We start from the raw sequence: 24,582 nt of genomic DNA on the forward strand, positions 1-24,582 counted from the left end.
ATAGACAACAGAAACAACAAAGCTGGTATGGTAGGAAGTCAATTGAATAAATTCATATGGAATTAGAGAGTAATTAGTCGGAACACTAAATTAGCTGTATACAAGACAGTGTTCAAATCAGTTTTAACTTATGGATCTGAGAGCTGAGTCAGAAGTAAAACAATTCTGTCAGGACTCTAATATCTGTATGAGAGTCCTGAGAATAGAGGCGTGAACAGATGGCATCAATGGCAATATCATATTAAAATTGAGGATATTAGGAAAGAACTTGACATTGTCAGCATCCAGGAATACGTTAGCAGGGCTAATCTCAGGTGGTATGGTCACTTAAACAGAATGGGCGAGGAAAGATTAGCAAAACAAGTTTTCTCTGCCAGGTTGGCAGGAAAACGACCCAGAGGAAGACCAAGATATAGGTGGATTAATACGGTACAAATTGCCTTAAACGATAGAAACATAAGATCTGATAATGTTGGAGTCTTGACTAGTAACAGACTGATTTGGAGGAAAATTGTAGACAGGAAGTTAGTAATGATGTAAATTTTTCAAGTAGTACTATCATATCCTGTACACCCCTTGAGGGTACATGGCAGGAATTTGATGATGATCATATCAGGGATTAATACTAATATTCGTAAGTATAAATATCAACTACATAATGTGCAGTACGGTCACATAAAAATTAACTTGGACTAATTAGAGTAACATAATAGTAGCAGAAGTACATAACATTATTCACTTTGTTAACATAGACATAAATCTAAGCAACATAATTACATAATGAGCAATTTTTTTTAATAAGAACTAATATAATATGCACTGTTACATATAAACTTCAATCTAAGTAACATACTGTCCAGTCTACACTAAAATATAAAATTCCAATGAGCAGAGAGTAATTTTTTTTTTAATACTGTTGTAGCATTAAATATTTTTTTAATCTTGGATATGCTAATTTTCAAAACTCATTCATATAATATATAAATAAATTTCATCAACAAAATAACAAGCCATTTTATTTATTTTATCATTATGCAAACACCTGGTTGGTTGATGGAGGATGATACAGTCATAAGGATAGAGTGCAAGGGATATAGTATTTTCAGAGACAGAAAAGAATGGGAAAAGGGATATTGCTAATGATAGCAGAAGAACTGAAGCCAAAAACAGTAATATATCTCAGATGCACAGCAATGTAGAGAGCAGTTCATCTGCTCTCTACATCGCTGTATAATGAGAGATAAGAGACTATATAATGAGCGATAGAGGCCAGAAGAATTACATACTAGGTGTTTCAAATTAATGTATTCAGAGAAATCTGTAGAGAGAATCAGTACACAAAATACCCTAAAACTTGTGGTTACCCTAACCAGATCATTAGGAAGAGATTCTGACAATAAAAAAATATTTCAAAAAATGACCAGTGGGGAAATATGATGCTATGAGCAGGAGAAATTTACAATAATGTGAACTACATGTTATGTGATTGTGAAATGATTCTGAGTCGATGCCAAACGAGGTTATTCAATGATGTTTATTTCACTCATTTCATAAAATAATGTGATACAAAAAACATATCATAGAGAGCTGGCATGCTGCAAGGAGCTTACAAGGAGATCCAAATGATTAACAGAGATGACATTCAATGTGTTTTCCTTTGTGCAGGACCAACAGATGATTCTGCCATACAGCACTGTCTGCAGCAGAATACAACCGATCTGTCAAAAGGTTTTGCACTTCAAATCTGCCAGGTGGAGAACTTTAAGTTGATACACCATGCTTTTAAGGTAGCTCCAAAGCCTGAAGCATAGGAGGTAAATTTCCTTGTTTAACTTCAAGTCCTATGTGGGGAAGGTTCTTGCACCAACTTTGTTGTGTTCAGGCACAGTTTACTGCAGTTGCAGGATGACAAAATTGCCCAACATGTTCTGATACATGCAGCCATGACCATGCAGGTCGAGTTTGTGTATTTCTTTGAAGAAAAATTGCCAGATAATGAAATTAGCCATAAATTCTATCCATACTGTGACCTTTAGCTAACTTTTCGAAATGTGCAGAGATTCTCTGTAGTCCAGATGCAGCAGTTTTGAGTGTTTACTGTTCCACAAACATGAAATTGTGCTTCATTACTCCATAGGATATTCCAATGCCAATCCTCATCCACTTCCATGTGTACCAGAAATGTCAATGCAAGCATTTCTCAAAAGCTGGCATCTCCTGTTTACAACTCACTTTTGGCTGAGTTTATATGGGTAGCATTGCAATGCTTTACACAAAATTCTCCATCTAATTGTCTTGCTATGGCACATGCACTACATGAACCTACAGCATTCTCACTTGACTGCTCAACAATTGCAGTTGCAACATCATAGTCAATTTGCACTGTCTTCCTGGTTGGACAGTCAAACTGCCTGTCTCTTAAAAATGATGAACCATGCATTGCACTGCATTTGGTGTCATTGGGACTTTTTTTGCAAAGTTTTTAGGAATCTGCACTTGTGAGGTGCTGCTGCAGCATTTCTCCCATTCCCATATAAACATTTCACAAGCCAGGCATGTTCAGGCAAAGTGAGACTCATCATGCAAGTCATATGACAGTAGAATCACTCAGACTGCTTTATTTATACCACCTCATGTGGTATGCAAAAATTCACTATATTTTCTCACTCACAGAGTCAATTTCTCCTATCAGTCATTTTTTTTTGAAGTAATATTTTTTTATCGTCGAAATTTCTTCACCGTGATCTGGTTAGGGTACCCATCACGTTTGAAGTATCTAGTTCTCTCTACAGATTGCTCTAAATAAGGGTACTTTAATTTGAAATACCTAGTATATAACTGCATGATGACATGAATTGGCAAATAAACATGAATTCAGATCAAGTAACTATTAGAGGAGCTTTAACTATGGGAACATAGACTGGAAGGAGGAATGATAATGGGGAGAAAAGGAAATGGAACTAATACAGCAGCTAAGAGATAATTACAATATTTATGGAGAGGACACAACATTCCAGTATATTGTACTTGGTCAGCACATCAACAGTAACTAATGTAGGCAAAATACCTCTGCATAGGGAAAGCAATCATGTGGTCTTGACCTGGAAAACTACCAGACATGCAGACTTTTCTGTTAAGAAAGGGTATATGTGGAATTATAAAACAGGTCATTATGACAAACTGAGGAGTCAAGTTAGAGCAGTACCTACCATAGCATAAGAATTTGGAAAGGGGGGGGGGGAGATGTCAGTGGTGCATGTCCAAAGCAAGCAATAGTTACATTGATATTCAAAGAAAGTAGTGTCAGACTCAGACCCTGAGTCAGGTAGGAGTTAGAGGGATGAGTAGCACCATTAAATAGGAGTTGCAAAAAAGAATAAGAAAACCCTGTGGAGAGAATATAAAGAAAAGGTAATCAGCATAGCCATTACAGTACAAGAAGAGTGACCTATATGGTAAGGAAGGCCAAAGCTAATTACAAGGAAAAACTAGCTAATAAGACCGAAAAAAAATCCCCTAAGAGTTGTACAGCTAGGGCCAGTAAAAGGAAAAGTGGCTATGGGCAGATGACTTTAACTAGTACTGATGGTAGGCAGATAGCAGAAGCAAACAAAATAGTTCAGTTACTATTGTACCAAACTGTTTGATTTGAGCCTCAGTTCTGGAAAGGTACCATGAAAATGGAAAGAGGGAAAAATAGTTCTACTGCATAAAGGAGGCTCCAAGACAAGCTGCAAATTATAGGCTACTCAGTGACTGCCGGATTTTGCAAAAGATGAATATGAAGGCAGTGATGAAAAGATAGTGGCTGATGGATGGATATCAAAGAGTGCAAGGGGGATTGAAATTCAGAAGAAGGAAAGTGACTAGTGGAGTACACGACAGAGTTCATACTTGGTACTCTGCTGTTTAATTTGTACATCAATGATACAGAAAATGATTTAAGGGGAGATATTTGGTTGTTTGCTGATGATGCAAAATTGAGAAGAGCAACAGTCAATGGAGATGGTGTAGAGATCCTGCAAGATAACTTCAGACTAGCAGTATGGGCAAGGTAAATAGCTGACAGTTTAACATGGTCAAGTGCAAGGTACTTCGGGATGAAGCTATGTACTATACTGACGGAACTGCATTACAGGAAATAATGAAGCCAGTGACGTGGGAGTTATTGAAGACAGGGGAGTTGAAGTTTCAAGAACATGCTGCAAAGGTGGCCAAAACAGCACATCAAATTACATGGCTGTTGAAGACCACACTTCAACAAGGTTATTATTTGGATAACAAGGTTATTATTTCCCTTTAAAGCTTTAATAAGGCCACATATGTACTACAGTGTGCAGATCTGGTTGCCTGCATTGATTCTGTGAGGAGGAAGTGGTTGACAGGATCCAGAGGCAAGCGATCAAGATTGTGGAAGATCTATGGAATGCTAATGAATGAGAATAGACTGAAGGCTTCAAAAACTAGCTGATAGTTAAATAACAGGAAACACAATAGAAGTATATAAGTTATTAAAAGGATTGTATAGGATTGACAACAAAGACTTTTTCAGAACATGTCAGGATAGCTAGAACTGTACAAAAGTGTGGTTTAGCAAGAATGTTAGGACTAGGACTACTTTTTGCTTGAAGGATGGTGAATGAGTTCAAAGGGAGGTATGATAGGTATTGTGTGAAAAATGGTTAGATTGAGTGTCCCATGATGAGTCTGACTGCATGAAGATGTCCAACAAATAAAAATAATAATGCTAAGTAGCTAATAACTTTTAAATAGATATTTCTGGATGTATTAATTTTAAAATACAAGTCTAATTCACTTCAATAACATAAAGATACAACTGGGAAGACAGAAGAGAGTTTCCACAAAGATAAACAAGAAGCACAATGTTGAAAACAGAAAATGACAACAGTGCAGATGAATGAAGATATTGTGCAGAAAAAGAATAATGCACAGAGCTCAACAAATTATACAAAATCCTAATCATCCTGCAACAAATGTAGTCATCCTAGACCATCAATTTTTAATGTTATCTCTCAATAAACAAACAGAAGTTTCATAAATTGATCAGCGGTGCTGAATCAGTGTCCTTTAAAGTTAAAAGATTTTGTTTAAAAAGGTATTTTTTTATTAAATAAAAGATATTACATTTTTGTTCATCTACAGTTACTCGCCAGCTGGCAAAATCTACTCACCATGGGCAAGTAGATGAGCGTATTTGTCAAGCCCTGATAATGCAGATAATGCTATGAAATACTAGGAAAACTTCATTATCAGAACAATGAAAGAAAGCAAAATGCTGATGGTTATTGTCAAACAAATAATTCTGAATCCTGTGAGTAGGTTAGAGACAAGAGACCTAACATGAAGCTAGAGGAAGACAGGTGGCAATAATTTAAAAAACAATTCAATGATATGGATAGATGATCAAATCAACAAGAATATTCCTCTCAGTTTGTTTACGATTCAAACAAAAGCACGCAGCCTATTTGACAATTTAAGGAAACAACAAGAAGATAAATATGGCGAGCATACATTTAACGCTAGTAAAGGTTTGTTTTATCAATTCAAAAAGCCGATTTAACTTACATAACACACGAATAACGGGAGACGCTGCTAGTTCAGATTTTGAAAGTGCCGAAATTTTCAAGAAAAATCTGAAACAGATGATAAAAGATGAAGGCTATGCTAGAGAAGATTTTTAACTTAGATGAAACTTGACTGTTCTGGAAAAGAATGCCAGAACGAACTTACATTCACAGAAAAGCTACATCGGCACCTGGTTTTAAGGCATTTAAAGATAGGATTACACTTCTTGGAGGGAATGCTACTGGTTTTAAATTAAAACCATTTCTTGTTTGCCGTTCACAAAACCCCAGAGCTTGGAAAAACATCGACAAGAATAAATTGCCGGTTCACTACAGGAGTAATCCTAAGGCTTGGTTGACAATTGTTTTATTCGAAGACTGGTTCTTAAATTGTTTTATTCCAGAAGTATGTGCCTACTGTCTTGAAAAAAACGTTCCTTTTAAAATTCTATTTCTGCTTGACAATGCTCCAGGACATCCTCTTCACATCAGCGATTTGAATGAAAATATAAATGTAATGTATCTACTGCCCAATACAACAGCTGTGATTCAACCTATGGATCAAAGTTCGATTGCTACATTCAAGGCATATTACCTGAAAACTACATTTTCTCAAGCAATAACAGCAATGGACAACGATGCTATAACATTACCTGATTTTTGGAAAAATTACGATATTAACCAACGTATCCAGAACATTGGAACTTCATGGAAGGAAGTATTGGAACAATGTATGCGAGGAATTTGGAAGAAGTTACTACTGCAGAGACACTCTAAGAGTACAATGAGCATAGCATGTTCGAACAAATTGGTGAAGAAATCATTGAAACTGCAAGAAAACTGGATTTAGAAATCAATGTTACCGATATAGAAGAATTAGCAGATCATGAAGAAGGTGAACTGACTGATCAAGGCTTGATTTTCCAAAATGAAAGAGTTGTAGAAGAAGAAAGAAATAACAAGGAAGATGAAGAAGAGAAATCGTTAAAAAAATTTACTCCAAAAGGATTAGCTGAAGTATTTTCTAAACTAAATCAAGGACTTCAGCTACTCGAAAATATGGATCAAGACACCGATCGCTTCGCCAAAATCAAAAAGCAGTCAGATGTTATAGCAAAATATATGAAGAAAAAACCCAACCGACAACATTAACCAATTTTCTGATTAAAAAAGATACTCCCGATCGCGAGAAATAACCATATCATCCAAATAAGTGACAGTTACTCACCTGTTTAATTAAAGACACTGTTGATAAGTTTTTTGTTTATGTTAACTAATATTTAAAGGAATTTCAAATTAAAGTAAGTGCACCATTTTTGATATGTGTTTATGTATTTTTTTCTTAAATTTTTCTTTCTTAATTTTGTATTTATGGATTTGTATGTGCTAATAAATAATTTATAAATGTTTGTGTAAGTTTATACATTTTTCACCATTTTAAGTTATATAGTAACCTAATTTATAAAAATATTATAACAGAAATCAAACGAATCAAGAATTAACAAAAGTCCTCGACTTATGTCAGAATCGACTTACGACAGAGAGGTTGGAACATAACCCTGTCGTAAGTCGAGGACTACCTGTATTTCATTCTGTTAGATTCACTTCATACCAAATAGATTAACTTACAGATGGGGATAAACAACTACTACAAAAGAGATCTCTTAGCTGATTTTCTAGCAGTCAACTTAAAAAAAAGTGTATTCTCATTAGCTCTATTATAACTTTTGATTGAGGACAGAAATTAGAGAAATTAGCATCACTTTTATCAATCTTATCTTATTGAAATGCACACATTTCTTATAGGTGATGTACAGAATGAAAGTAAATTAACTACAACAAAAAATAAGAAGCAGTTTTGTAATTGAAAAATTTATCTCGACTCAAGATGAATTATCTATAACATCATTCCAACTTTCATCTAATGAACAATACTGCAATGGTATACATGTTTAGTCTGAGCTCAATTCCCATAGAGAGAGAAATCTCTTTTCGTTATTTTTAAACATTATCATATTAAATCTATATAGGGCAGTAATAATATAATATTTATTTTAATGTAATATATAAGTAAAATTGGGTGTTAGAATGCACATTATCTCCACTCTTATTTAGAGTATCTTTGTGTTTATAGTAGTTATAGCATTCAACAACAAACATGAAGATACACTTCTTCACTGGAAAGCAACATAAAGTAGAATTATGTGACCAAATTTCAAACCAAAAATGGACTATGAAACTTATTTGTGCCTATGATCCCACAGAAGGATCTCCTAAGAAGTACGAGAAATTTTCGAATTAAAGTTGAGTAGCTTTTACAAGTAAACTATACACTCAACTATACAAACATTATTGAAGAAAGAATGAAACAGTTCAAAAACAAGAACCAAACCTTTATTTCAGAGGCAAACTGAAGAAAACATTGATCAATTCAGCTAAGAAGTGTGAAATTGTCTCAAGGACAGAAAACTAGAACACCATGTGAACACAAGAAGATAGAGAAGCAGTTCTGGAAAAGAAGAAAGCATATCAAAAGTTCTTAGCAAGTAAGTTGGCAGATGCCTAAAAGACTACAGAGAAAAATGTAAGAAAGCTAAGCTATATGTAAAAGTGGCTAAATAAAAGTCATGTAAGACGTTGGTAAAAATATAGGAAGTAAATATTGGGAAGGTGGTAAGATGTTCTGGATGCTATTGAAAAGCATAGAAATGGATGAAAGAGTAGTGTAAAAGGAATGAAAGATGATATAGGTAAAATGAAAACTGCTGAAGATAAGAATATCCTAGCTGTCTGGATAATTACTTTGAAAGACTTAAATAAAACAAGCAGTGACAAAACTATAGTAGAAAATGCAAACAGGAATACAGGTCAATAGAAAAAGCTTTAAATGTGAAAATGTAACGGGAGTAAGTGATATATATCCATATGTGAGCATTTTTGGTCGTATAAGAGTTTTAAAGTGGCTACATTGCATAATTAGCGATGTAGCCAATGGCACAACAGAATAAGTAAAGCTGGTATGGTGGCAAGCCAGTTAATATGGAATAAGAGAAAAATTAGCCAAAATACTAAGCTAGCAAGACCGTGTTCAAATCAGTTTTATGTTATGGATTGGAGAGCTGGGTTACAAGTAAGACACTTGATCAAAGATTATAGACCACAGATATGAAAGTTCTTAGAAAAATTAGGGGCTATAATAAATTTAGTTTAATCCTTTATCCAAGTGTAAGCAAACAAAGTTTGCACCTGAAGTATCTTCAGGACTGAGGCAACTCGTGCTAAAGGTGGACCAAGCTTTCATCACTCTTAGTCTCAGTTCTCTAGTAATGCAAAGCACATTTCCTTGCAGACATGTATATTGCTATGCATTAAGGGAAGGGCCACTACCTACACCGGTTTCAACCTTTATTGAGGTCTTGTCAGTGGGAGCCAGACCCAGAAGTGGTGATACTAAGGCAGATGCAATGGAGAAGTCATATTTACCTATACGAGTTGCCAAAAGGTGTACCATCTTATTATTAAATTACTCTGGATTTAGAGAAAGATGTTGGAAGTTTTTTCCCACTTGGTTAGACTATAATAAATTTAGTTTAATCCTTTATCCAAGTGTAAGCAAACAAAGTTTGTGCCTGAAGTATCTTCAGGACTGAGGCAACTCGTGGTAAAGGTGGACCAATGTCCGCAAGATGTGCTTTGCATTATGGGAGATACTGAGAGCTTGGTCCACCTTTACCACGAGTTGCCTCAGTCCTAAAGCTACTTCAGGCGCAAACTTTGTTTGCTTACAATTGGATAAAGGATTAAACTAAATTTATTATAATCTAACCAAGTGGGGAAAAACTTCCAACAAAAAAAAAAAAAAAAAAAAAAAAAAAAAAAAAAAAAAATTAGGGGCATGAATAAGGGCATCAATGCCAGAATCATATTAAAAATGAAGACATTAGGAAGGAACTGACATTGTTTGCATTCAAGAATATATGAGAAGGGGCTAATCTGAGGTGATATGATCACTTAAATAGAATGGGAGATGAAAGATTAGCAAAACAGATGTTTGATGACAAGTCGGCAGGAAAAAGACCAAGAGGAAGACCAAGGTCTAGGTCAGTGATGGCGAACCTTTTTACCCAGGTGTGTCAAACATCTTTTTTTTTAAAATATTGATGTTGTTGATGTGCCACTTGCATACATGCATTATAAATTTAACTACATAATCATAGATGGTGACTTATACATATCATATTAGGCTATTTATTTAATAGGACATTGATATAAAATCAATGAATTCATATTATACAATTAATTTAATAAACTGAAGTTACAAACTTACATTACATTTAATGACTTTTCTGTTGCTGAGTTCTGGTAGAAAGCTGCTTTATAGAAGGGCTACAGTGTGTACATTTTAATGCTACACAGGCAGCACTCAAATCATTGCTCAATCTATTTCTCCCTTTTGATTTGATATTATTTAAGGCAGAAAATAGAGTTTCACAAGAGTATGTAGAAGAGAAAATTGTTAGAAGAGCTTTAGCAAAGATTTTAAGAGCATGAAAGTTTTCAGAAAGCTTTCAGAGCTTTTTGGGTGAAGGTGAAGTATTCGTTGTTATACAGAATTTGTAGGGTTCCCCCCTCTACCAGAAACTCGACTTTTTCGTCCGAAACAAGCAAACTTGAAGTCAAGAATACTTACAGAAAAAGAGCTGGGCACCTCATCCTGGTGTTGTTTCGAAATCTATTGCTTAAAATTTCACAATCTGAATTTTTACGCACGGGTATCATGCAGACGTTCCCGCTCAAGTTCTTCTAATTAATTTCTAAGAGCAATAAACTTTCTTTTCCAGATAGGATTACACTGGAAATCGGCTAGTTGCATTTCAAGATCTTTTAAATTCAACTACTCAAAGACATCTAATTTAAGATCCATGAATTCTGTTTCATCAGGATACTTTATGAATTGAATTGTTTGTTCCAACATTCGAAACTGCTCAAATCTAGAAGAAAACTGCTCAGTTACTGACTTTAGAACTTCGATAGATTGGTTGATATGTTGTTCATAATTTTTGGGACTGGTTTCGTTAAAAAAAAATTTCACTCTTGGGAAATACTTAAAATTGTTACTTTCTAAATCACATTAAAATATTTTGAGTTTATTCTCAAAGCCGAAACCTACCTTCGCCTTAACTGAGAGCGATCTTACACGATTTATTGGAGTTTTTTCATCAGAATACCAATATTTTTCAACATCCAAGGTGTGTCACCTGAAACCCTCAAGTGGGTCAGTGCTGACACGTGTGTCATAGGTTTGCCATCACTGGTCTAGGTGGATTGATTTAGTCAGAAGTGCCTTAGAAGAACAAAATGTCAGATACGACAATATTGTAGTGCCGACAAGTAATAGACTAATTTGGAGGAAAATTGTTGATAGGAAATAAATAATAATGTAAAGTTAATCATGTAGTGATGTCATAATAGCCTGAACACCCCTTGAGTGTGTACATATCAGGAAATTGATGATATAATATATATGAACACACAAAAAATAAGAGAACATCTCTTCCAGATATTAACTAATTTTGTCTTATATAACACAGGTGAAATAATATTTCACTTAGGGAGCATTTAGAAAGCTTTACAGTACCTCATCTGTGAGAGAATCTTAACATATAAAGAATGCACCAGTATTGCAATTTGTTAATGCTAAAAATCACTACTTAAGAAACTGAGAAATCCATTACCTTCCCCCCCCCCCTTTTGTCTTGTCATGATAATATTACCTACAAAAGAGTATTAACCTACGGCACATTATTACTGATGGACTAAACTGAATAAAAGCTGTAACAAATTTGACATGAAAATCAGCAACAAAAATATTAAAATTATGAAAAGAGGTTGAAACACAGAAAACTTCAGCTGCATTCTGAATTCTTTCATCAATTAATTCAAGAACCCTACTCAAAAGATCTTAGACCATATTTCTTTCAAGTTACTTCTAGCATACAATAATTATGCAGGCCAGCAGTGGTCTGACATCAAGTAATCCAAACATCCATGTCAAAGTGATATTCAAACTAAAGCAAAGACACTATTAGACTAGCAAGTAAAAGTATTTTTTTCCTGAAAAAACCATCTATTGTCTCTGATTTATTTTTATTTCTAATTTAATTTTGTGTATTCAAATATTAAATATATATAACACAAGATAGTTTTTGAAATAAGATTTACAATTTCATTTATGAGGAAGATGAGTGTAATGTGGAAATGGATACTGCATTAGGAAATGTAGTAGATTTAGAGGATGGTAACAATTGAGTGTGTGTGAATGTCAAGCAAGAGGAGGTTGTTTAGAGAGAGAGATAGAGAGAGAGAGATGCTGAAAGAAGAAATGGAACATATGAAAAATGATTTCAGAAGTAAAAGAAGAGATTACGAAACTGGAAAGGTTAACTGATGTGAAGCAAAAAAGAGAATGCTGAAAGAGCATTGTGGGAATGATAGGAAAGAGAGAGAGAGAGAACAGGAGAACCAAGGTAGAAGAGGGATTGAGAGGAAGGCAAGATAGTGTAGCAGCTGGGAGATGGAGAGATGACAGGAAGGCAAGTAAGTGGGAGTGCAAGGAGAGAATGGGAGATGCAGGTGAGCAAGAAATTAATGGATTAGTCACAGGTGTGATGTATGGAGATTCAACGCAACACTACAGGGGTGCTTACTGGAGGAACAATAGAGAATGTGACTATGATAATTAAGTGAGGTGAAAGAATGGACGAGTGATCGTGGGTGGAGAGGTTGGGTGAATCAGGTAGCAAGAGACTGAGGTTTATGATTGGGGTCATACAGTAGAAGAATGTGAGAAGAAACATAAAGCAGTGTTGAACTCTGAATGGTCTTATGACTTCATTTCAGTAGATCATTCAAATTCCAACAAGTACAACTTAGCATATTTGAATTATTCATAGTAGAAAATACTATGAATTTTCTACTATGCATTTGGTAAAATTCAAATAATATTGTGTTCAAAGTGTGAAATATAAAGATAATAAATTGTAGCTTATAAAATTGTAAAGATGCATAACAGATTTGGAATTATATTATATTATTTAGAATTTTTTTTTATAAATTATAAAATCAGGATTTAGTATTGTACAGTGTAACTAAAATTAACTTAAATATTCTATGAGCTAAATGTAAGAGTGAGTCCAAAGGTTTGGTACGTGTTAGTGTAAGCGCCTGAAGCTGTGTGATACTAGGAGCAAGTGTGCATAACAACAGTCACATGTTTTCCTGCTGCAGGAAAAAGTGCTGACGTCATTCGGAGTTCGAGACTAACATAGCGCCGCACAAGGTGTTTCAGGAGAGGATAGGGGGGGGCACCATGTGATGCGTAATATAAGGAATTGCAGGAGGAGGAACAAGGCTTTTTTTTCCCAGGGATCTCGTGGTCGTAAGGAGAAGGTTGAGGTAGCTGGTTCCAAGCTGAACAGCGGGCAAGAATGTGTGGCAGCGGGAAGTTTGAATCAAGCAGTACCTGAAATTACGGATGGAGTTCCAATGCGACGCAGCTAATGCTTTCCCTACAAGCAGGTGCTGAGTCGTCGATGTTCCCGTGTAGTCCTCAGATGTCGAAGGTGGCCGTAGTGCGTATCGAGGATAGCCACGTAGCAGATATATAACGTCACACGTTGTCCAAAACAAAGAATCGAGTCTCAGGTTCTTCCACGACAGTATCAGCCAGCAGACCCATTCGAAAACCATGTGAAGATAATGTAGATGTTTTATTATTTATGTTTTGGAGGCCTGTGAGTGAGTGAAGAAATTGTGATGCAAGAGACTTGATAAAGCAGAACAACATCAACTGGTGACTTTTATGTAATTGTTTCAATTAGGCTTGAGCCAGACACCAAGATTGTTAAGAGGAGTTTGCTAAAGTTGCAGAGATAGGAATTGTTATGAGTGAAATGTGTTAAATGATGATCAAGTATAGGCAGTTTGCCAGATATAAGATTTTGTATGTCTGGGGAAAACCCTGAGAGAAATTAGCTTTCCTAATTTAATATTTGATAAGATTGCAATCTTAATTAGTGTGAATTTATGTAATTATTTAGTGTATGTTAAGGCTGTAGAATAAACATGTATTCCTTTTACAAACTGAGTCTGTAAAATTGATTGAATAAGGTTAACCAGTGTAAGCTAAGTGCAAGTATGTTTGTCCCAGGTATCTCTGAAGCCTTTCCCATGCCTGATTAAGAGTGTCAACTCACCGCTCTAAAAATACATACTTGTCTCGGGAGGGTAAAGTTAAAGTGAGAAATTTTGGCCACGACTGACTAAGGGAGTTAACGGATAGTTACATATTCTGGGTTATTGCAAGTATCTCCCTGAATAGTATAATTTGTTATTATAGAGCATAAACTGGCACAGTCTTTAAATTAAATAAATGTGTTTATGCTTGAAAAGGAGATAGAACCAAGAATCCAGGTTTGCACTTAGAGTAATTGATTTGTGCATTTGAAAGGTGCGACATAAGTAAATTTGCATATATAACGAGGAAACATAAATGGCGCAGTCGACAGGATGTGATTGAGCCCCTAAAACTAAGATAAATTAAAAAATTTTTTTTTTTGGGAATCACAGGAGTAGGTATTGACCTCTTGTGAGGCAACAAAAATTTTGTTAGTAATTGATTGAATAAGGTTAACCAGTGTAAGCTAAGTGCAAGTATGTTTGTCCCAGGTATCTCTGAAGGTAATAGCCTTCCCCATGCTATTGGGGACAACTATGAATTCTTTCGACAAATAAGCCCACAAATGGTATTTCCCCAGTTATTCTCTGGAGAGCAGCCTGATGATTCCTTCACGTTCTTTGACTACATAGAGGATCTAAGAAGGGTGTGTGGGGGGGATGATCTGAGTTTCATTTATTGATTTTACTCTGCAATAGTTTGTGAGGGAACGCCTTGGAGTTCCTTTGTCCCCCCCCCCAAAGGGAACACATGATTATCAAGAATTTAAGAAAATTCTTATTAACAGGTTTGCTCTGAAGGGAGGAGTCCCTAGAATGATGCTAGAAATATATAAATGCATACAGGGAGACGATAAGGAGGTATCCAGTTATTATAACAGGTTGCTTTCCATCTCAGGCTCTGGAAGAACATCAACCTCTGACGAGCATGAGCATTTAAAATGGGTAGCATTTCAGCAATTCAAGATAGGATTGCGTGATGAATTGAGAGACATAGTCTTCAAGAAGAAAGCTATCAATCTTGATGGTTGTATAAAGCTAGCTTTGGAGGAGAAAATGCTGACGGAACTGAGCAGAGCCTCCCAATACAGAGCTGAATTAGCAAGAGAATTAGAGCTTAGGGACGGCTTTCCAGAAACTCTCACACAGCTCAGGGACCATAGCAAAAACTCGTCCCACTTGCCCGGTCTAGGATGGAAACTGCTTCTGTGGCAGAAGTCGGAGGGAGGCTACCTTTATCCTTAGTGGAGGGCCGTGTACAAGGGATCCCTTGTAAGTTTCTCCTGGTCACAGGAGCCCATGTTTCAGTGATTCCTTTACAATTGGTCGAGGCCTTCCAAAATTCTGCCCCAGATGTCTTTACCAGACTATGTGACCCTGTAATGATTATGGGGACAGATCGAGCTTTCTTCTGTCATGAGGGCTAAGGTGGCAATCTGTACACCATGTTTCCCTGTTGATACCACACATGATGTGTTTGTCCTTCCTGAGTTGGCAGACACTGGGGATCAGGTCATACTGGACCTTGATTTCTTAGAGAAAAACAAGTTCGTGTGTGACTTTGGAACCATGTCTCTGTCCTTATGTGGGAAGGAATACAGACTCAACGGAGAAAAGGGGAGTGTCAGTAAGTTGAATGAGGTCATGAGCGTGCAATTAAATGTGTGTGAAGGAGATACGAATTTGTGGAGAGAGATTGATCCAGGATGCTATTAGGCATGCATAGTCTGCCTTGGAGAGGGAATATATAGAGGAATTTTTCAGGAATGTGTTCAACCGCTTTCCCTGAGTATTCACGGAGGAGATCAGCTCTCTCTCCCTCTTGCACAGACAGGGTGCAACATTCAGTCCAGATTACATCTGATGTGCCTATACATGTTAAACAGTATCAGACACCCCTCAGACACACAGAGGGACTTAAGAGAATGTTGTTAGAATATGAGAAAGCTTGCATAATTGAGAGATCCAACTTGAGATGGAATAGTCCTTTCATCTTAGTGGAAAAATCTAATGGCGGACTGAGATTCGTTCTCGACTTGAGGGAAATAAATAAAATCACCAAGCCCATCGACTTCCCTGTCTGTAGGATAAAGGATCTACTGGTCAGCCTGGGAGGAACTAAACTCTTCTCAAAATTGGATTTAAACTCTGGATATTTTCAGATCCCCTCGAGGAAGGATCCTCGAGGTGGCAAAAGTACCAGATGTGCCAACTCCCTCAAGGTGCTAGAAACTCAGCAATGAGTTTCCAGTGTCTAATGAACTCAATCCTATCTGAAATGTTGGGGGGGGAGGGTGATCTGCTTTCCTAACTTAATATTTGTATAAGATTGCAATCTTAATTAGTATGAATTTATGTAATTATTTAGTGTATATTAAGGTTGTAGAATAAACATGTATTCCTTTTACAAACTGATTCTTGCCTGATTAAGAGTGTTAACTCACCGCTCTAAAAATATGTACTTGTCGCGGGAGGGTAAAGTTAAAGTGAGAAATTTTGGCCACGACTGACTAAGGGAGTTAAACAGATAGTTACATATTCTGGGTTATTTGAAGCATCTCCCTGAATAGTATAATTTGTTATTATAGAGCATAAACTGGCGCAGTCTTTAAATTAAATAAATGTGTTTATGCTTGAAAAGGAGATAGAGCCAAGAATCCAGGTTTGTACTTAGAGTAATTGATTTATGCGTTTGAAAGGTGCGACATAAGTAAATTTGCATATATATAACGACACAACAGCAGTAAGCATGTTACCTATATATGATAATACAGAGTTAAGGAGAAGAGCATCAATAATGAATGGCATGGGGGGGAAGAACGCTTAAAGGTCAGGGCTGTATAACTGGGGGGAGACTTCCATGTAGCCTTTTAAGGAATAGAGAGAACTGACCACGGCTTCTGACCTAATGTCCAATCCTCACCTTCTTGTGGTGCACCTCATTAGGTATCTTCCTGAATACTAAACGAACGAGGATGGGCTGGAAATTTGAGATTTAGCTGACCAAATTGTATACTTATTGGTTTAAATCATAATGCAAAATGATGATATAACATGACAGAATTTCATGCCATCTGGGACATCGTCCAGTTAAACAAGGCCCCATTATTTTTGTCATGAAACCAGGATAAACAAGAAAAAGTCAGCTACTGGAACAAATCCAACTCAACATCAGAGTTCAAGATTGGTACTATCAACATAAGAAGTATCAATGGAAAAGAAATGGAACTAGCAGAAGACCTGGATAAGTATCAGATCAACATAATATGCATAAAAGAAACAAAGAAGACAATCAAGTGAGATCTTTCTAAGCAACAAATACAAAATGTTATATGCAGGCAATATCAGGGTAGTTATGGTATTTAACACTAAATACGAGGATAATTACAAAAATGCCACTATGAAGGGGGTGAGGGCTAGATTTTTCTCTCATAGGTGATGTGTGATTGGAATGGATTGCCATTGGATGTTGTAAGTGCAAGCAGTGTGAATGAATTCAAGAATAAGTATGATAGCTGGTGCATGTAGTATGTGGCCTCCCTCAATGAGTCCCTGACTCCCAGGAGGTCTCTCTTAATAATAATAATAATTTTGAATGGTAGGCAATAGCAAGCAGAGTAATGTGGGAAAATATCATTATGGGAAACTGGACAAAGAATTATTTGTGCTTATGATCCCACAGAATGTTCTACTGAGGGAAGAAATGGAGGAATTTTCTGAGGCATTAGAAAACGAAACAGACACAATGGAAAAAAAGGGAAATTGGTCCTTCTTGGAGATCTAAATAGTAGAATAGGAAATGAGTACCAGACATAGAAATGATTTGGGAAAATTTGGAGAAAAGAGCAAAGCTAATAATAATGGTAAGTACCTACTCTATTTCTGTTCAGGACAAGGACTAGTTATAACCAACAGCATGCTCCAGCATAAAAATGTGCACAAATTCACATGGCAAGAAATAAAAAGTCTTATAAACTATATTATTGTTGATAGTGATGCTTTCCCAGTAGTTCAAGATACAAGAGTATATAGATTTGAAATGAAATTAGAAGTGATCATCATTTAGCCTTGAGCAGAATAAAACTGAATTTCATCTTGAAAAGACTGTGTAAGAAAGTTTTAAAACGAATCAAAGTTGAGCAGCTTTCTGATGTGAGTATCAGAAAGTTGAGCAGAAACATCAGAAATTTTTTTTTCTCACATTGTGAGAAAAAAAAAAAAAAAATGAAAGAGTTTTCACACAAGAACCAAACCTTGGAGATTCAGTGGCAAACACTAAAGAAAACATTAATTCATCCAGAGGCATGTGGTAAGGGTTGTCTGCAAAGACAGAAAAATCAGAACTCCATGGTCAATCTAGGAAGTTAAAGAGGCAGTGAAGGAAAAGAAGAAAACATATTGAAACTTCTTGGCAAATAAGTCAGCTTGTGCTCTTAGAGAATACAGAGACAAATGTCAGAAAGCGAAGCACTGCGTTAAACTAGCTAAACCTAGTTGGAGGAAATGTCGACTATATTTGGTGAACTTGAATTATAGAGGTCCTGAATAATAATAATGCCTTTGATATTAAAACTGAATGCATTAATTATCATAAGTACATAAAGTGGCATAATTTGATACAAGATTCAAGCTAAACTATACTCAGAAAAGTCAAAGTAAACATTTAATAAAGCAAACTTATTTATGTAACCTGTCTTTCTGTGTTAAAGTAATTGGAGGATTATAATTTATAATGTTATCTTTCCTAAATAATAGCATTAACCTCCTTACCGGCCGAGATGAATGAAATAGTGAGACCAAATTGCACTTCTTATCCATGTTATTCAATGGTGTTACAGAATCGTATCCAGATTTAGCTGGACATCTATAGATAGCATGGCAGGTTGGGATGTTAATTACACTTATGGAACATGCCATAAATGTTTTTCATATGTCACATTGCCCATGCTTGTATGCCATATGCTGATGGCAAGATTGGCCTCTCATAAGTAAGATAAAATTAGTCAGCCTCTTGTTAATCTAGAAATAGTTGTCTTATTATCATTCTTATTGAACTTTAAATTAAGTTTAAAGATTTAATGGGAAAAAAAGTCTGTTAATGTAATTAAAATGGCAATAATTAACAAGAATAAGCTACATACAATTCAGAGAAGCAATATTTATGGCCTGCAATTAAGGAAGAGACAGTGCAACTGATGAAACTTTAAGCAAAGTTGAAGGAGTAGCTTGAAAAGCACAAATTCTTCAGAAACTTCAAGGGAGGATAATTATAATTCACTTGAAGAATGGGTAGAAAGTCATCGAATCAAAAATTCATCAATAATCAGTGGAAATCAGTAAAGTGTTCTGGACCCTCAAGTGTTTTTTTTTTTTTCTCACAAACACAGACATTATTAAGAGCATGAGAAATACTTTCACCAAGAAATATGATGGAAATGTGATACTAGAGATAATCAGAGGCCCACTATGGTTGACTACTGTTTGATAATAGTAAAGGATGTCCCAAATGCAAAATTCCAGTGTAAAATCATCAGTACCTCTATTCCACGTGAGTAGTTCATTATATGATTTCTACTCTGATATTGTTTATAAATCTTTAAATTTTTACACTAATAAATTAAATTAAAAAAGAAATTAATTTTAAATTAAAAATTTTATGTCTTTCGCTTAAAATTAACAGATAGACAAATTTTACAGTAGTTTTTGAAAACAAGACAAAACGAAATTTGTTTGGATTATCCAAGGTAAATAAAAGTGGGATACTAAGATATGGATGTTAATGAAATCTTGGATGATTTCCATACTATCTTTTACACTATTTCTCAACTTTCAACAAGTGATGACAAATTAATTTATCACTTGTTGAACATTAATATGATTCCATAATATGAACTTGACTAGATAAATAAATAACAAACAAGATACTCACGATCATTCTTCTGCTTTGTTGATTTTAAGGCCTGCAAAATCCATTATTAGTAAAAAAAAATTATTAATATTCAAATATATAAAATATAAACAGAAATACTGAGAACATGATTACATACAGTACTTCCAAGATCATTTCATATACAAATAACTTTTTTTTGGATATAATAACTTAATATCTTATGTTAACACAAATTAATTAGCTTTTGTATCAAGACATCTGACTTTAAGCTGTACTGCCACATTTAACTAAATTCAAATAATCATAATTTCTGTTATGATGTAGGATTTCTGTTGACGTGCTATGACAAGCACAGTGTTTTGAGTAACAAAACATGAAGTGATTATGATGAAACGATGTTGGTTTAGTCATCCAGTTCAAACTTATTAAGCATATGCAAGCATTAGATATGAACAGGAATCTGAAAGTTATCCAACTGCATCATGTAGACTACAGAGGCGAGTATAAAAAATAGCTTGGAAGTAACTTGTCTGTACACAAATGCCAGGACTATCAGGAACAAAGGGGTTCAGTTCAATGCCTTATTAAATACAATATGGCCTCAGATTAAGGGCATTAGTGAAACCTGGTTTTCAGAAGAGATATACTAACTGGTATCATCTGTAAAGGATACAGTATTTTTAGGAAGGATAGACAAGTGGAGTGGAGTGTGATACTAATGATATTGGATGATTTAAGTCAAGTTAGAGCAGAAAGCTATGATTGAAATATTAGCAACAATTTCCATATATCAGAGAGTTTGAAGTTATATGGTGGAACTACCAAGATCAAAACATGGTGAATGCAAACAAAGTTTGCGCCTGAAAATATCTTCAAGACTGAGGTAAGTCCTCAGTCTTGAAGATATTTTCAAGATTGAGTATTAAGCTATGCATTAAGACCAGAAACTGCTCTTCCCTTAATGCATAGCAATATACATGTCCGCAAGGGGATATGCTTTGCATTATGGGAGATACTCAGACAAGGAGTGATAAGAGCTTGGTCCACCTTTGCTACAAGTTGCCAATGGATGTACCACCTTACCTCAGTCCTGAAGATATTTTCAGGTGCAAACTTTGTTTGCTTACACTTGGATAAAGGATTAAACTAAATTTATTATAGTCTAACCAAGTACAAAATAAACTTTCAACAAAAGAATTTTATCACTATGCCTTTACCCTGCACAGCTAATTTCTTTAATACACCAACTGAATGTGGAATAATTACTTTACTGAATATAGATGGTACTCGTGTCAGAAGCTGATGAGATTGTTCAATAAATCAGTGCTGACTTTGCTAAGATATATCAACCAGGTGTATATAACGTGGTGCATAGTGCCACTACTACATTAGATGAAGAGACAGAAGTATATGATAATGAGGACGAAGAGCTTCTGTATAAATTAGATAAGAATTCGGCAATAGGGACTGATGGAATATCAGCACATATGCTAAGGAAGTTTCAGCTACATTGGCTAATCCTTTGACATGTTTGTATACTTGAGTCTCAGATCAGGAAAGATACCATATGAATGGAAAAATTAATGATAGTTCTGTCATACAAGGGTGCTGCAAAGACTTAATTAGCTAACTATTAACTTATCGGTATCTCTGGAGTGGTGAGGAAGATTTTAGAAAAGTTGGTAAGAACTTGCATACAGAAATGGGCTTTCAGAAAAGGCTATACTCTGAAAGGAATAACATGGATGTATTAAAGGGAGATCATGTTTTAGCAATTTGCTCATATTTTACAATACTGTTATGGCTGAGTTAGATAAAGAAAATGGATATACTATAATAGTGTTAAATTTTGCTGCAGTATTTGATAGGTACCACTTTAAAAGCTGTTCCATAAACTGGAGAACATGGTATTACGATATAAATTATTTACTGAGTTGAATAAGTAGATGATTGACAGATGTCAAAAAGTGGGTGTGGATCTGTCAGATTTAAGGTTGCCCTAGGGATGAGTTCTTGGATCACTGTTATTTAATCTAAATGCCTCTGTAGTGCAATTGGAAGAATGTCAGCAGATTGTGCCCTTCGAATGGAAAAGGTCAATTCTCATGGCAATGAGAGAATTCTTTATATGGATTTTTATAAATTGAAAGTGAGTTAGCTGATCTCATACAGAGGTAGCATGAGTTTATTTTTCTTCTGTAAACTTGTGTTTTTCATCCCACATATAGACAAATCAGCCATAAAAACACAATTTACAGACAAAAAATAAAAAATACTAGTAGTGGTGGTGGGTGGGCAGTAGGTGGCATTGATAGTAATGTTGTAATTGGAGAATTAAGTAGTAGGAAACACGACAAGATGTAGGTAGTGTAGTAGAGTAGAATGCAATGAGTCCTTGGAGTCACGTAATAATAATAATCTATTCATTAATATTAGGAAGTATCTGACTAGAGATATTCAACTGTTTGCTGATGATGCAAAGACAGGCAAGACAAGCAGGAGTACTATTGATCACTTACAAAATGATCTGAAATGTGGACAAATGATAATGGCTATCAATTCAATGTTAGTAAGTGTAAATCTCATTATGCCAAAGTTATGCACTTTGGCATGATGAGATTTGCCAAGCATATCATATTGGCATGATTATGCTATAAGAAATGGATGAAACTACAGATCTTGACATTATGGTGGATAGGACTTTGAAGTTCAAAGGTCATATAGAAAAAAAAAATGTTAATACAACTCAAACAATAACTGCAACATTGAAACAAACACTGATGTGTAAGGATAAAAGAGTCATTTTGCCTCTTTACACAGCCTTGCAAATACTGCACCTGTACAACTGTACACAAAATCAGTCTCCTGAGTTCTGAGAAGATAAAGAGTTACAAAAATTATATCAAGATTATGGAATGTAGATTATGAGAACAGATTAAGAGTATGTGGGCTGCAGACTCTAGCTAACAGAAGAAAGAGAGGTGATACAATTGATGTCTATAAACTTCTGAATGAGTATTATATCATGTGATGAAATTTTTCATTACATGGAAAGTGGAAGAAAACATTGGGGCAAGGAGGAGGATCCATGGAAGTTAAGTCTATTCATAGTTAAGAAAGGAGTTTGAGTTGTATTAACATTTTTTTGAACAGTGAGTGAGTGGAATAGTTTATCTGTTGAAGTGCTAAGTGCATCTAACATGAATGAGTTCAAGGGAAAGTATGACAGTTGGTATTGGTGATGTACAACCTCCCCTGATAAGTCTTGTAGAAAATAGATAATAACAACTTCATCCTCTAGAACAGAGATCGGCAAAATTTTCAGACTCGTGGGCCACATTCAACTTTTGTTGATGTTATTTTTATGAAAATCAACAAATCCTTGTTGAAACTTCCGTTTGTAAATCTTCAATAATACCAACAAAAGTTTCCTTTTGTTAGTATTTCCAAGTTGCACGGGCGATATCACGAAGTATAGGTATAAAATTATTTTTAATTTATTATTCATATTATAAAATGTATTATTTAAATAATTCAACATACAGGCCACATGCTATGTAAGCATGGTCAATCTTTTATGGGCCGCCAAAAATGCACGTTTGGGCCACATGCAACCCACGGGTTGCAGACTCCTGCTTTAGAGAATGAATAAGGGAAGCTAGTTTAAACAGTTGTTTATAAGAAATTTGCAACTAGTATTTACTAAGTTTTTTAAATCTTTTTTAATCTGTAAACTCTCATATTAGTGAGACAGTCTGAGAGATCTGCAGCTGAAAGGAGATAAGAATACTAGAATTATATAAACATGAACCAAAAATGTATTAACAGACCATGTGTTGGATACCTTACATGCAGTTAGATGGAGAGAACAATTACTTTAAAAAGATTACAATTCAAAGGTAATAGCTTATTCTGGGAATCTACTTATGCTATGCAGAATACTCCTAACCTAAATAAATACGGCTGCAAAAAAATCTCATCAAATTCCTAATATGTACACTCAAGGGATGTACAGGATATTATGTTAGTACTACATGAAGAACTTACATCATTAAACTGCCTATCAACAATTTTCCTCCAAATCAATCTGTTATCTGTCAAGACTCCAAAATTATCAGATCTTATATTTCTATCTTCTAAGGCACTTTTTACTGTATCAATCCACCCATTATCTTGGTCTTTTTCCTGCCAGCCAGGCAGAGAACACTTGTTTTGCTAATCTTTCCTCTCCCATTCTGTTTAAAAAATCTGGGAGAGCATAATTCTGCATTTATAACAACAAAATTAACCAGACACCTCTGTTGGGAATCCCAGAGAGCATAGTCAAAATAACTGAATGTTTGCTTCATGTTTTATGTTCTTATTAAAATCACTTTCCATGTAATATTTTCCTTGCCAATGCCTTAGTTACTGTTAGACAAAATATTGAAATAAAATTAATCTTTTTTTTTTCACTTTTATGATTTCTGTGTTGTGAATAACCCCTACATCTACAAACAAAAGGTTAAAACAAATAGGTGATAATGGCAGACCATATTGTCTGCCATTATCTACAGAAAGAGATACAGAAACCATCTCTTTCTGTATATCCTTTCATTTCCTGTATTCTCCTGCTGAAATTTTATGCTAACATTTTATGGTGTAAATGGAATATTATATTGAGCAACTTAGGCTCAGTGGTGTGCTGAAGCAAGTTTGCATGAACCAATTGTTAAGTTTTCTTGAATTTTGCAAGCAGTTGCTTAAATAACAATGACTATTTATGAACTGTAGAGTAGCATTTACATCAATCTGAAATAGCTAACAGTCTTCTTCTCTCTTCCATCATCTATGTGGATGATGATGAGGCCAAATGAACTCTTTCCACTTCTG

At 35.2% G+C, this 24,582-nt stretch overlaps 1 protein-coding gene across 2 annotated transcripts in view; it reads right to left on the reverse strand.

The window, feature by feature from the left end:
• Positions 1 to 24,582, reverse strand: part of LOC150102557 (breast cancer metastasis-suppressor 1-like protein) — a 102,264-nt gene that overhangs the window by 64,505 nt on the left and 13,177 nt on the right. For both annotated transcript variants that reach the window (XM_090399489.1, XM_090399487.1), the window contains exon 2: positions 19,750 to 19,780. In XM_090399489.1, coding sequence (XP_090255615.1) covers positions 19,750 to 19,780 — 31 coding nt within the window. The remainder of the gene's footprint in view (positions 1 to 19,749; positions 19,781 to 24,582) is intronic.

The sequence above is a fragment of the Typopeltis vanoorti genome, chromosome 10 (assembly GCF_054136105.1).
Source record: "Typopeltis vanoorti isolate ZY-2024b chromosome 10, IOZ_Tvanoo_1.0, whole genome shotgun sequence".
NCBI classification, from domain to species: Eukaryota; Metazoa; Arthropoda; class Arachnida; order Uropygi; family Thelyphonidae; genus Typopeltis; species Typopeltis vanoorti.